At 48.3% G+C, this 14014-nt stretch overlaps 1 protein-coding gene across 13 annotated transcripts in view; it reads right to left on the bottom strand.

The window, feature by feature from the left end:
- Positions 1-14014, bottom strand: part of ARHGEF2 (Rho/Rac guanine nucleotide exchange factor 2) — a 110989-nt gene that overhangs the window by 24630 nt on the left and 72345 nt on the right. For 12 of the 13 annotated variants that reach the window (XM_083589345.1, XM_083589343.1, XM_083589346.1 and 9 more), the window contains one exon: positions 7038-7182. In XM_083589345.1, coding sequence (XP_083445471.1) covers positions 7038-7182 — 145 coding nt within the window. Of the gene's footprint in view, positions 1-7037; positions 7183-8797; positions 9216-14014 lie in introns of those variants that run through there. The other variant, XM_083589348.1, reaches the window with a different exon arrangement.

The following is a 14014-nucleotide window of genomic DNA, read 5'->3' on the forward strand; positions in this document are numbered from 1 at the left end:
CTCAAACTCCTAACAATATTCTCTGCATGACAGGCAAAGAGAGGCTCAACAGGATGGGATGGGAACTATGGGAAATGCTCCCCTTGATGGATTTCTGCCTGCTACAGTGCCTAGAACCACCCCAGCATTTATAAAGATCCATCTTCTCCCACAAGAAAATAATATCCAAAATACAAAAGTTTAGAAGACAGAGGAGCTCGTTCAGACACAACAGCCTGGGACTGCCAGCAAGGAAGTGAAGTCATGTTCTTCCTGAGAAGGAAGAAAATATTGTTTTTCGAGATTGGCAAGTCTGCTTGTCTCACGCACTGCTCCAAGTGGCAAAAGGGAAGTGAGAAATTCCTTCCCGCTCCACAGGACCAAATGTCTGCAGCCTAATCTACCTTCCTGCACTTGCTTCATTTCTGGAAAGAGATGCCCAATGCGGCAATTAAAAGAACAAGCCGTGAGCTGCAAGGGAACTCGGGTTCAGATCTTGCCTTGGCCACAAACTCACGGGATTGGTCTTTCAAACCTGGTACCCAGCTGCTGGTTGAGGCTGATGGGAGTCCAAAACATTGGGTGGAGGCACCAGGTTGAGAAAGGTGGATTCTGGCAGACACCCGCACTGTTATTCTAGAGAAGGCATTGAGATTGGTGCCAGATTTTTCAGGGTGGAGGTTTCCTAAGAAGGGAAGAGAGCTGCCCTACACACACACACACACACACACACACACACACACTTTGCACGCAGACACAGGGAACACAAAACATGGCAGATATGAAATGTGCAGGCTCACTTTTGCTAACCACACACCACACACAAGCTGGGTAGCCGTGTATATTCCCATATCTGCTTCATTCACAGGTGTAGGGACATCTACCTTTTAAAAAATCCGCTTTTTTAAAAACCAAAATGATCCAGGGGCTGGAGTGGCAACCCCATGAGGAAAGGCTGCAGTGTTTCAGATGTTTCTCAGTTTGGAGACAACGCGAGTAAGTGGCCTTTGGTTAGCCACACACATGCTCTCTCTGCCTCGCCTACCCCACAGGGTTGTTGTGAGGACAGAAACAAAGGAGGGAAGGACCATGTCTGCTGCCTTGAGCTCCTTAGAAGAAAGGAGGGTATGAATATGAAGCCCTGCCTTGGTGACCCTGCTTGAGACTTGGCAGCCCTGTGTGCTCTGTTCATTATCTGCTCCACTCTAGCCCCCATGTTTGAGAGAGATCACAAGCACAGGCAAATCTTGGCCCAGGAAAAAGGCCAGCCTGAGATAACAGCAGAGCACAATTGGAGCATACAGGCGGACAAGGAGGCCTGCAGTGCCATTTATTTGCTTCCACAAATATAAGTGCGCCCCCCCCCCAATCCTAGAGATCAAAGCAGGGGAAACCAGCAGAGTCCCAAATGTGGCTGCAGGCCAATTAGGAGATAACAGATTCAGGGATGGAAGGGCGGGTGGGGTGGGGTTAATTAAAAAAGACCATGATTTGCCTCTAGAAGATCCATCATCATCATTAATTATTATTATTACTACTACTACAAAAACAATTGCATTATTAATGGCCTTTGAAGCCATCACCTCAAGGCAATGTGCTTGTAAGGTGATTAAAAACACAAAAGCAACGAACAAGCCCAAAACCCAAACAAAGCAGACAGTCCTGGTGCATAGACTGTGTGGTGTAGTGCTTAGAGCATGTCTAAAAAGTGTGTCATCAAACTTTTCATGTTGATGACACACTTTTTAGGCATGCATCATTTCATGATGCAGTAATTCAGTTTTACTAGCAAACCGGAGGTTAAACTAAATCCCTTCCAGCCCCGGGAGGAGTGCAGGGAGCGCACACTGCAGCCGACACACAGCTTGGAAAGCTTTGGCTTAGTGTGTCAGACTAGGATCTCTACTTGGCAATGGAGCTCACTGGGCTAGTGACTGTGCTGGCTGGGGCTGATGGGAGTTGTAGTCCGAAGCACCAGGAGAGCGCCAGGTTAGCAACCACTGGTCTATTCAGTCCAGGTGACAGAGGCCTTTCAGTTCACCTGACACCTGATTATATATTGTGACACCCTTGGAAGGGTTTGACCCTAAAAGGTGGCTAGATAGATGGCTAGAATCTTTAAATGGAGACACCCAGTTCTGCCCCTCTACCACTGAGCTTTGGCCTCTCCCCTAAGAACCAACCAGACCCGACTATTGGTTTCAATCTCCAGTTCTCTTGTTGGTGGTCCTAGGGGTCCCCCTGCTGCCCCATTTCTAATGCTGCGAGGCAGTGCTGACTTTTAAAACGCCCCCGTTTGTTAACAGTTTTCAGTATATTTCATGAGGAGCTTTGATGTTTCTGATCAATAATGCAAAAGGGCTTCCAGGAGATTCCTCCACACCCGGAAAATTCCAGGCCCACCCCCAACCATTGGGGAGGAGGGCTGAGGAGAAAAACAGCAAACGGCCGACTTGTTCAGAGGACCATCTGCTGGGCCGGGAACAGTTGCCAAGTCCTGTAGCCCACGTGGAAGGGACAGTCTCAGCCGGAAGAAGGAGGGAAGGAGAGATGAGCCCCTTTTGTGCCTCTCACATAGATGGGAGGAGGAGCCTTAAAAACCTTTGGCAGACCTGTACCAATAATTTAAAATGCACATCTAATGCAAAGGATCATGGGAAATGTAGTTTGTAAAGTGTGTGGGTAATGGTTGGGAGGCCCCCTATTCCCCCCACAAGCTACAATTCCGAGAGTTCCCTGGGAAGTGGCATTGTAGCTCTGTGAGGGGGGGGGGAAGGGGTCTCCTAGCAACTCTCGGCACCCCTGACAAATTCCAGCTCCCATAATTCTTTAGGGGAAGCCCTGAGCGGTATCACAGTGCTTTAAATGTATGGTGCAGATTTGGCCCTTGCTGGGTGAGGATGCTCTGTGGCTACTCGGCAGCAAGGGAAAGGAACTGTGCACCTGCATGCTGCTTCTCACCTCCCCACTATGCCATCTCCTGTCTGCAGAGATGAACACAGGTGTTCTAACAGGTTGAATCCCAACTAAATGATGCCCTAAATATATATATGCTTTGAAAGATCAAGGATAGTTATCTTTTTGAAGTGATTCTCCACTTGGAAAGGTGCTTGGTCCAAATTGGGTTTAAAGATAAGGACCCTTACAAAAAGGATGGGTTTGATGTTGCCTCTCAGCATCCAGCATAGAATCATAGAATTTTAGAGTCAGTAGGGTCCCCAATGGTCATTTAGTCCAATCCACCGCAATGCAGGAATTACAACTAAAGAATCTCTGACAATGACCATCCAACTGCTGTTGAAAAACCTCCAATGAAGGATGGTCCACCACCTTCCGAGGGAGTCTGTTCCAGCAGCACTTGGGAGCAGAGTGAGCCGGCACACAGCCTTCCCCACCATGACAAGATATACTGTGTTTTCATTTAAATGATAGTAATTGCCTCCATTCATGAAAGTTGGCACTTGTACCTGTTATGCAGATCTGTGTCCTCTGCTGCTCTCTTTTTTTGGCAAGGCCTTATGCGCCCAACCTGTTGAATTATTATGTTCAGCAAGTAAGCTTTGGTCTCAGCCTGAACTCAGACTGCAGTAGAGCAACTCCAAAATGTAGATTTGTGTGTAAAACCAGGAGAACCAACTTGTGGGAGCGGGGTGCTGCACTAGACCAGGAGCACAGCAGTAGCTCAGAGGTAATCTCCTCCTTTCCCAGAAGGAAGTGTCCGCAGTGGGCATGGGCAAGAGGGTAACTATAATGAGCACCTGGCCAGGCTGAGATCCAGCCACCAAGTAGATTGGCAAAGGGAAGCCCAACTCTTGAGAACCTAGGCCAGAGGTAGTGAACTTATTTCAACCAGAGGGCCACTTTCTCTCACAGGGTCACATGCCATGTACTGTGGTGGCGCTATATAAGTTTGATAATAATCGTAATAACGCCAGTGGTAGATGGAGCCAGACACAAGAGTGGCTGAGGCTAGAGAGCCCGTGTAGCATAGTGCTTAGAGTATTGTATTTAGATAGTTGGACTATCTAGGTCCCAGGAGAGACCAGGGTTTGAATCCTAAACTGGTCAGGAAGCTCACTAGGTGACCTCAAGATCAGTTACTGCCTCTTAGCCTAACCTAGCTCACATGCCTGTTGTGGGGGTTAAATGGGGAGATGTTGGGAGCCACATACACTGCCTTGAGCTCCTTGGAGAAAAAGGTGGGATAGAAATGAAATAAATAAAAAAAAGTAGGCATAGTGTCGGATGTGAGTCTTACCATGCAAAAATTACTAATAATTACTTAGTGATTACTCACACTCACAAACATCCACCCCTGCCTCTCCATCCAGGCCTGAAAGAGCCATGATCACCCTTCAGAGACATTCCAGCCAGGCAAACACACTTAAGGAAGGCAGAAGAGAAAGCTGGTGAGGAGTGTGGCCAGGGAAAAGGGGGCGTGGCCTAGGGAGAATCCTGAGGGCCACATAGAGATGCCTCAAGGGCCACATTCCACCTCTGGACCTGAGGTTCCACCTCCCTAGTCTAGATTCAAGCTGTTAGCCACCATCAATCAATATATAAATAAAGCACACTGCCTGACAATGTTTATTTACTCAAGGAGACGGCTGCTTTTGGCATGGCTGCCGGCAAACTCTCTAACAGCTCAAGTGTGGCTGCTCAGATGCAGCTGGGGCCAAGTTTTCAGGCCAGGGGCTGGTGGGGTCAGGAGAAAACAAGCCGCAACATCAAAGGCCCTTCCAGGTCACCAAGGGAGAGTCAGACAACAAAGCCTAAAAGCAAAAGCCCCTCTGGGAGGCCCAGACCCAACAGCTGTCCTCGCAGGCAGATGTTCCAGACTGAAGAGGTTGTGGCCCAGGACTGCAGCTGTTCTGGAAGGCCTCTCTCCAGGCGAAGGGGGCAGGGACAGGCCCAGAAACAGGTTAGGGGGTGAGGAAGAGTCATCTAATCCCACCAAGCCACAAGAAAAGGAGATGGGAAGAAAGGAAGGAATCAGCCTATTTCAGGGAGTTGGAGGTGGCTCAAAGCAGGCACGATTGCTCACAGTGAGCACACTCAGCCTTTTGTTCTCTCTTGTGAACAGGTTTGGTAGGTTTTTGCAGGGTTTCTGAAACTTGCGGAGCTCATTTCACCAATGACAATCAAGGGACAGAAGCAGTGAGGCTGGAGCATAGTTTCTGAGAGGGTTTGTTTGACTGAGGCTTCTATGGTGTAGAAAGTTCTGCCTCACTGTTGCCCCTGGTCAAAGAGGTCTAGCAGTTTTTTACCTGAAAAACCTACTCACCCTGTTTAACCAAAGATAAAAGGTGGGATGATTGCCAGTTATGGTGGGTGCTATCTCATTCAAACCACCATCAGCTCTCAGAAAACACACACACACACACACACACACACACACACACACACACACACACACTACTGTCTGAATCCAACCTAAGATATGTAGACCACAGCCAACAATGCCTCTGGTTCCAGTCTGCAGTAACGCTATGCTGCACATTTCTACAAAAAGGTTGGCAATCTCTGTGCTCAGATCATCAGCAGAGAGCCTTCTCTGACTGCCCACTCCATCTCAGGAACAGCTACAATAGTGAAGGGCTTCTCAGTGGTACCCCCTATCCCCAGGTTTAGAATACTCTCTCTAGAGAAGTCAGAGGGCTATGGCATGGGGCAGTAACATAACAAATAAATAAATTCAGCTTAGCAAAAGGGGCTTTGTGCCACCAATGCCACTTGAGCATCCATGACCGGGGCTGGATCTCATAGCACCTAGAAGCTGTGACCCCAATCCTTAAATGGGAGGGCAGCTCCATCCAGAGCAGGTCAAATCCATCTCCTACATCAAGGCCAGACTGAGTGCTTAATCCTCATGCAGCCCCATTACTGAGTCTGGGCATGGACTGAGAACATCCACTTGCACATTTGGGGCAGATGGAAAGCAGCAAGAGAACTAAGCCTCATCAGCACACACAGAACAACCCTTCAGGGCTCCAACTATCTGAAAGAGCTTATCGTACACCTGCATTTCATGAAAATTACTTGCTGGGCTGGGGGGAAATCACATTTTTCCAGCATTTAAACAGTAACTTTGAGCACTGGAGAAATAGCCAAATGGTTATAAAGACAAACAGCTTTCCTGGCTGGGTGGGAAAGTGGAGTCTGATTTAGATGTAGTGCCAAGCATGAATTTTCTCACGCAGTCTTCGTGTTTAAACTGGGTCCTCAGCCACTAGGACAGCAAGGCTGGCAAGCATGTCTAGGCAACAGGTGCCCTGGCATGCTGGCAATGCACATGGCACACAAAGGAAGCCAAATGAAATCCTCCTCCGTCCCTATCTGCCCTTCCCCAAGGGAAATTTAGAGAAGGGCATTCTGAAGCTACTATCCAGCAGCCTATGTGCTTATTTCAGTTCCTAATGACCCATAACTTGAGGTATCGGTTGGTTGGGTGGGATACAATACACCCACACCCCAAATCCTTATTTACTGGTTCCCCATTTGCTACCGGGCCAAGTTCAAGGTGTTACTATTAGTTTACAAAGTCCTGAATTACTTGGGGTCAGTTTACCCACAAAATCATCTTACCCCATGTACGCCCGCTCAACTGCTTTGATCGGCCTGAACTGGCACTGTTACAGATGTCACATAATACTCATTCTGCATTTGTAAGAAATTGATCTTTTGCTGTGGCAGCACTCACACATTGGAACTCCCTGCCTATTGAAACCAGGCAGCCGCCTTTGCTGTACCCTTTTCGGTACCTGCTAAACACATTTCCCTATCAAGACATATAGAACACTGACATGTCTTTTAATCTGGTTTTCAGCTTGTTGCTAATTTTAATTCTTTTTTTTTAAAAATGTTTTACATAGTTGGGTGGTTTGGTTTGGTTTTTTGTTTTTACTGTTTTACCGATAATTTTATCGTTTTATTTTTTTTGTAAGCCGCCTTGAGGTTTTGGGGTTTTTGTTTGTTTTTACAATCAAGTGATGTATAATTTATTTATTTTTTGAAATAAATAAAAAGCAATAAAGAAAGAAGTCTAGAGGCCTACTCACTGGGACAAATCAGTGCCTCCTTGGCAGTGATGCTCTTGTTGCAGGCATAGCACATGGTCATGCCTGAGACGGTGATGGAGGTGAAGAGGTGCCCATTGGTATAGCGGGCATCTTTGCTCTCCTTCATCCTTTCTTTCTCTTTGTTCTGTGGGAAAGCAAGAAAGAGATGGGTTAGCGGCAGTGACCAGTGGCCTCTCCAGAAAAGGGCCTCTGAATCAGAGGTGTGTTTCAGGCTTGCCAATGTGGCTCCGCCCCAGCAGGTGTTTACAGCCCGTGTGCAGTTTCCATCTTGCCAGCATTTACACATCCAAAGAACTGGGGAGGGGGGTGGCCCCACAGACAGGTGTAACACAGACATGAGACAATATAACCCTCTAATCGTTAAAACCCCATTTAAATTCTGTGTGAAGAGAAAAACACACCTGAAAACAAAACTAAGCAAAATACCCAAGTCTTAAGCCCTGCTGCTGATTTAAGGCAATTGTGTTACAGTGCCGACATGCTCTGCTCTTTTTGCACTCGCTGCTCAAAGTCCGGCCGCATCCAGAGTTGGAAATGTCATAATCGGGAGCGCATAAAGGAGAGCCATCACAAGGGAAAGCCAAGCCAGATAATTTGTTCTCTATTTCCTCTTGAGCCACCCTAATTCCCTTCAAATACATTGTGCACATAGACACCCCAGGAATGCGCCCCACTCTTCCCTTGCTACCCTCTGCCTCACCCTGAGGTTCCTCTAAAATGTTTTGGCACCAGGATCATTTCTGTACACAGTCACGGTGGCCAGGCTAACCAGGGATGTACCTTTCATGCTCTTGCGTGAAAGGAATTAGCTGCTACATTCAGACTGGTGCCGGGTTTAAAAAAAGAATATTTCAAAGTTACAAGAATCTTAACGCTTGCCTGTTCCAAACTGCTACCCAAAGGCACAAACCTCTGTCCAACAATTCCACACACACAATCTACAATAAAGGGGCAATCTAGGTGGCTAAAGTGAACAAGACAAGCTACATGGAATCATTGAATTTTAGATTTGGAATGGGCTCCCAAGGGTCATCTAGTTCAACCCCCTGCAATGCAGAAATCCTAATTAAATATCCCTAGCAGACAGCTATCCAAACTCTGCTTGAAAACCTCCAACGAAGGAGAGTCCACCCCCTTCCGAGGGGTCCGTTCCACTATCAAACTGCTCTTACCATCTGAAAGTTCTTCTTAACATTTAGTCAGAATCTCCTTTTTGTAACTGGAATCTGTCAGTCCAGGTCCATCTTCTATGTGACAGCCCTTCAGGTATCTGAAGATGGTGATCATATCCTCTCTCAGTCTTCCCTAGGCTAAACATACCCAATTCCCTCAACCGTTCCTCACAAGGCTTGGCTTCCAGACCCTTTATTATCTTGGCCGCCTTCCTCTGCACAACTACCATCCTGTCAATATCCTTCTTGAACTGTGATGCCCAGAACTGGACACAGGACTCCAGGTGAGGTCTGACTAAGGCAGAATAGAGCCGTACTATGACTGTCTCATGAGCTGGACTAATTTGTGAAGGTTGATCCAATCTGGAGTGTGAAAAGAAACCGTTCTGCCAAATCATCCTTAGGATGATTCTGCCAAATCATCCTAAGTGAAAAATAAATTAGGCACAAGCCCCCCACCCCCAGCAAAAAATAGCACGACACAAAACAACCTTCACGGAAACGAACTTCTGCTAACGAACACACACAAGCAGAATGGTTGACCCAGCCTCGGTCCTCCTCACACACCTTTGCCACAGTCCCTCTCCGGCTTGGCTGCCGTCTGTTCCAGCTCATCCCCGGACTAGGGGGATCCCGGCAGGGTCTTGAGACTCCGAGCCTCAGCTGTCTCTCATAAACCGTAGGGTAACTCATCTTCCGTTGAGGTGGGATGCTACTGAGACATCTAACCACCACCACTCTTACCAATTAAGGCCCCAGAAAGAAGCAGGAAGGGAGAAACCAGTATGTAGACCCAACTTGAGCCTGGAAAGCCCAGATTGCAGAGATGCAGAAGGAGGAGGTGGATATGAGGAGGTGGATGGGAGAGAGAGAGAGAGAGAGAGAGAGAGAGAGAGAGAGAGAGAGAGACACCCATGCAGTTCATCTTCTCCTGTACCTCTCTGCTTCCAATAACCATGACAACCATATGTCTGACTGAGAAATTCCACCACCACCCCCAGCGCACGTGCCTACAGTCCTCAGCGTCGAACAGTCTATAGAGAAAGGTCTTGCTTCATCATGTCTTCATTACTGGGGCGGGGGCGGCAGGATTATTTGGAAGGCTGGGTCCAAGAAATATTTAGTTGAAATAAAAAATGGTGCGAATGCTCAAGCCAAGCCCCGCTTCCCCCAGTGTTTGGGTAATATATATATATATATATATATATATATATATATATATATATATTCCAACTTTTAACCATTTTAAAATGGATGTGAGGTATAATCAAGTGCATCAACCTGCAAAAGGCCAGGCTGGCTGGGCAGAACACCTTGGCTGCCTGCCTTGCAAAAAAACAAAACAAAAGTGTTTTCCTTCTGTCTACAAGGGGGCGAGCTGGCTTGCAAAGTGACCAAAAGGGGGGGCACATGCACAAAAAAGGACAACAAACAGGGACAAAGATTTGTATTAAAGTTCATGCATGCTAATGTATATGCATATATGTATGTTTGGTGCACATACATCTTCTCCCCCGTCTGTCCTCACAACAACCCTGTGAGGTAGGTTCGGCTGAGAGTGAGGGACTGGGCCCAAGGTCACCAAGTGAGCTTCACAGCCAAGTGGGGATATGAACTGTGGTCTCCCAGGTCCCAGTTCAACACTACAGTCATTTATGGCATTTATATCCCACAATCTTCTAGGGGTGGAGGCCCTATTTGTTGCAGCAAAAGGTTATCGCAGCACATTGAGGGCTAAAGACCAGTACAGTACAATCCAACAATGTCTACTCAGTAGTAAACCAACTCTTTAATGTCAGTATTTTAATGCAAATTATCTTAATGAACACATGCAGTTTTGACAAAGTGCAGGTTGGACAGGTTTGCCTTTAAATGCAAACTGGATCATATCTGTTCCTGATTCCTTGCTGGGACTAGTGTGTGTCTGCTGAGCCCCAGAGCCCTCCTCTTGCACAGATTTTGAGAACTGACATTGTGCAACAACATTCCCTGTGACTGACAGGCAGAATGAAGCTTTTTGATTGGCCAGGCCAAGTAGAAATACTGGGATCCTGATCTTATGCACTTCAGATTCTGGGGGAGGTTTCAACTTGGGGATTTTGGAACAGGTCCTGGCTCGGATAACTTGAAGAAGTGGAAACTGACCCAAACAGAGGGAAAGGCAGAGGGGGTGCAATTTCAAAACCAGAAAAGCTCAACTTGGAAAACTGGAGCTCTTCCAGCAGGCTTTTGCCCGACAATCAAACTGCAGTACTGGGGAGCCCATCGAAGGTCAGCCTAAACATGGCCAAAAATGCAGATGGAAGAGCGAGAGGGCTGAGGGCCTACAGGCCCTGTGACTTGCTCGGGGCACAGCCAGGCAATCGGGTTGCCATGGCAGCTTCCCTTGAAAAGGGGAAGTGAGACAGGGACTTCCTGTTGCCAAAGCTTTGAGCAAGAGACGCAGAGGCTTGGCTATTTTTGACTCAAGAGCCACCCTAGCCTCACGTGTCTGAGAGAAGGGGGGTGGCAGGCACTGCTGCGTTGCACATTTTCTTGGGAAACAGAGAGGCTGGCACAGAGCAGTTGTCTTTGGCAGGGATGCCACATCCGAGGCTTTGCAACATGATCAGAACCGACTGCATAGAAGGCACCGGTGCGCTCTTAAATTTGCTGAGCCACCTGTGTGTCCAACAGCAATTTAAGGCTGCTGGGTCACTGTCTCCTTGGTTCCATAAGTTCTCCCCTGGTGCCCCCTACCCTATAAAAATAATAATACGCAGAATAGCATATTTTGCACAACCCACTAGGGTAGTGATGCTTGGGGAGTGGCCCAGCTGCACCCCTACCTGGAGAGGGGCAGCCTAACTTCTGTTGTCTGTGTTCTGGTAACCTCTAGGATAGATTACCGCAACACATTATATGGGGCTTGCTTTTAGTACACCAGCAACACTACACTAGAGGTCTGAATATCGTCCCTTTACTCACTTCCCTCGGTCGCAGGGCCTCACTGTCATGTGTGACTTGAGAAGGGAAGGATCAGTAAAGGCAGGCATTTCATAAGTAACTCCGATAGGTTTCCTAGGAACCCACTATTTAGAAACCAGCAGGTGACACTGTCACAAGGGAAGCAGATTGGGCAATTTCCTGGTTAGTCTGGTGAGGCAGAGCAGATGAGCTGGATTGCAAAGTCTCTGCTTCTGAGAATGAGAGAGGATCCAGGGAGCTGAAGGGTGGTCCTTGTCAGATTGGGGGTGGAGCATGGTGAGGCAGGGCTGGGGGGGTGATATCTGCCAAGGGCAGAGAATGGGGCACGGCTGTGCCTGGCACTTCTAAGGGTGAAGCTTGATGGACACCCCAGAGCAGAAGGAAGATAAGCTCACCCACCAAATCAGAATTCAGGCTTCATTCTTGACCTGGGGTCCTGAGGTTTTAGGGCTTCCTTTGATGGAAAGCAGTGCCCCAGAGGGGGAATACCTTGGAGGGGGCACTCAGAGGTGTAGTGGGGGGGACGGGTGGATTTTTTTAGAGGGGGCACAACCAGACACCTCCTCCCCTCATTAGAGCCTGGTTCCAGCATGCAACGAGCTTTGTCACGCCCAGCAGCAGCTCTGCTCTCAAGTCAGGTCTGACCCGGGGACAGAGGAGAGGCGGTGGCAGCAACATTGCCATGGTGGTGCCCCTCTGCTGCACTGGGCTGTGCACACGAGAGAACAGCCAGCTCCCTTGCACCCAGCCACAGTTCTGCTCCTTTGTCAGGCCTGACCGGGAGGAGGAGAGTCGCAGTACAGCACTGCCTCCCCTCTCCTTGGCAGGCAGCATTCTCGAGCCCAACCCAGGTGGCAGGAGCATACGCTCTTCCACTGGGGGCACTAGAGGCGGGGGGGGGGGGCAGGAGCCGGAGGTGTAAATGACTTCAGGCTTGAAAAGCCAGTATCACTGCATCAAGTACATCCGTTTTGTTGAATTAAATAAACTGAATAGTTTTTTTAATTGGATTTTGAATAATTTTACAAAGACTGTTACTGTTTTGCATTTTATTGTGTTGCTATCTCCTTTAGTGGGTCGTGCAAACCGCTATTTTGAATAATGCTTTTTCTAGGGGTGGGAGGCACTGTGGATGAGTTTATGGAACCAAGGGGGCAGTGGCCCGAAAAGGTTTGGGAACCACTGCCTTAGATAAAGAGGAACTTTAGGCCAAGGTGGTCAACCTTTTTCCAGCCTCATTCACTCTTGGGCAACCCTCTGGGGGCCACACACCAATGCTGGGTGTGGTCAAAAGTGGGAGCATGTGCCCATCTCTCTCATGCACACGGTCCCTCCTCTCATCTGCTAAGTGCAGATCAGCTGATGAAAAGGGGCTTATCTCATCCCCTCTCTACTCATCAGATGGACAATCTGATGGGGCAATTTGGGTTGTGAGGACAAAGCGGGGAGGGGAGAACCATGTACAACACCTTGAGCACCTTGGAAGAAAAGGTGGCCTATAAATGTAATAAACAAATAAATTGCTTGCTGTTTTCTACACTGATGGACAGTGTCTCTCCAGGGCTTTTAATGGGGAATTTTCCCAGTCCTACCTAAAGATGCTGGGGATTGAACCTGGCACCTGTTGATGCAATCCATGTGCTCTACCACTAAGCCATGGCCCTTGCAAAGTATTAAATTACAGTCTCAGGACAAGAAAAGTTTGAAATTTAAATACGCTTCTTTGCTGCTTGTTTGGTTCCAAAGGAGATATGAGGCTCATTTCCAGAGAAGATGCCAAGTTTGGTGTCCTCTATCTGCCCAGGCCAAGCAGACAGACAAAGGGAGCCTTGTTCTCTGTTGCATGCCTACAGAACCTCTGCCCTGAGAGGAGCGAGCCTGTCTGCCCCTCTCAGCAGAGACAAGCTTCGGGTCTCCAGAGCAGCAGCAGGAGGGAGTTTAGCAATACAAATATGTTATTCTGTACTGTTTGGGCGGCAGCCAGAAGGCAGGAGCGATTGCGGCATCAAGCGAGAGGAAGCTGGCTAGATAATCTAAAAAAACAGAGAGAGAGATCAACCTACCACTCCCTTCTACACTGCAACTGCTTGAAAATCGCAGTTGCCTGGAGGCTCTTTGGGATGGATTTGTGGAAGACAGGAAGGCGGCGAGTATTTATAAAACGTTTCTGCAAATCCAAACTCTGCCATACAAGTTTGGTGCAACGGCCCATACAGCAACCAAGTGGAGCAGCCCTGTTTGTACAGCTGGGGGAACAAAGCCTGAGATGTAGATGATTATTATTTTTAAATATAGTGCCCTCCATCAAAGTACATAAAGCTTCACAGCAGCCGTTGCCAAATTGCTGCCCTCTGGGTGTTTTGGACTCCAGCTGGCTGGGTGTCATGAGCTCCTTGGAGACTTCTTGGTAGGGCTGGTCAGACAGGGAGGAGGATTGGGATGGGAATGTGGAGCTGGACCCTCAGGAAGGGGGCCCAGGGGCCTGGGAGGCATTGATCGGGATGCTTGGGGGGGGGGCAAGTGGGATGTCTGGAGAGAGGCAAAAATCCTCCCAACACCAGCTCACCATTCCTGGCCAGTTTTAGCCATGCATGGGGGCAGGGAAAATACCCGCCTCACTCCAAATATCAGGATCAGTTGGACCTTGAGCAAAACCCACCAACTGGATTCTCCAAAAGCAAGGAGGTAGTCTAGAGTTTCCTGCCCCCCTCATCAAGGAGTTCTAATACTAAGAGCCCATACTGTCGCAGAGACCCACAGCCACCCCCCTCAGCGAATCTATGCAGGAGGGGGTTTATCACTGCCTCTCAGCTCATC

The sequence above is a fragment of the Podarcis filfolensis genome (assembly GCF_964270895.1).
Source record: "Podarcis filfolensis genome assembly, chromosome: 16".
Lineage (NCBI taxonomy): Eukaryota > Metazoa > Chordata > Lepidosauria > Squamata > Lacertidae > Podarcis > Podarcis filfolensis.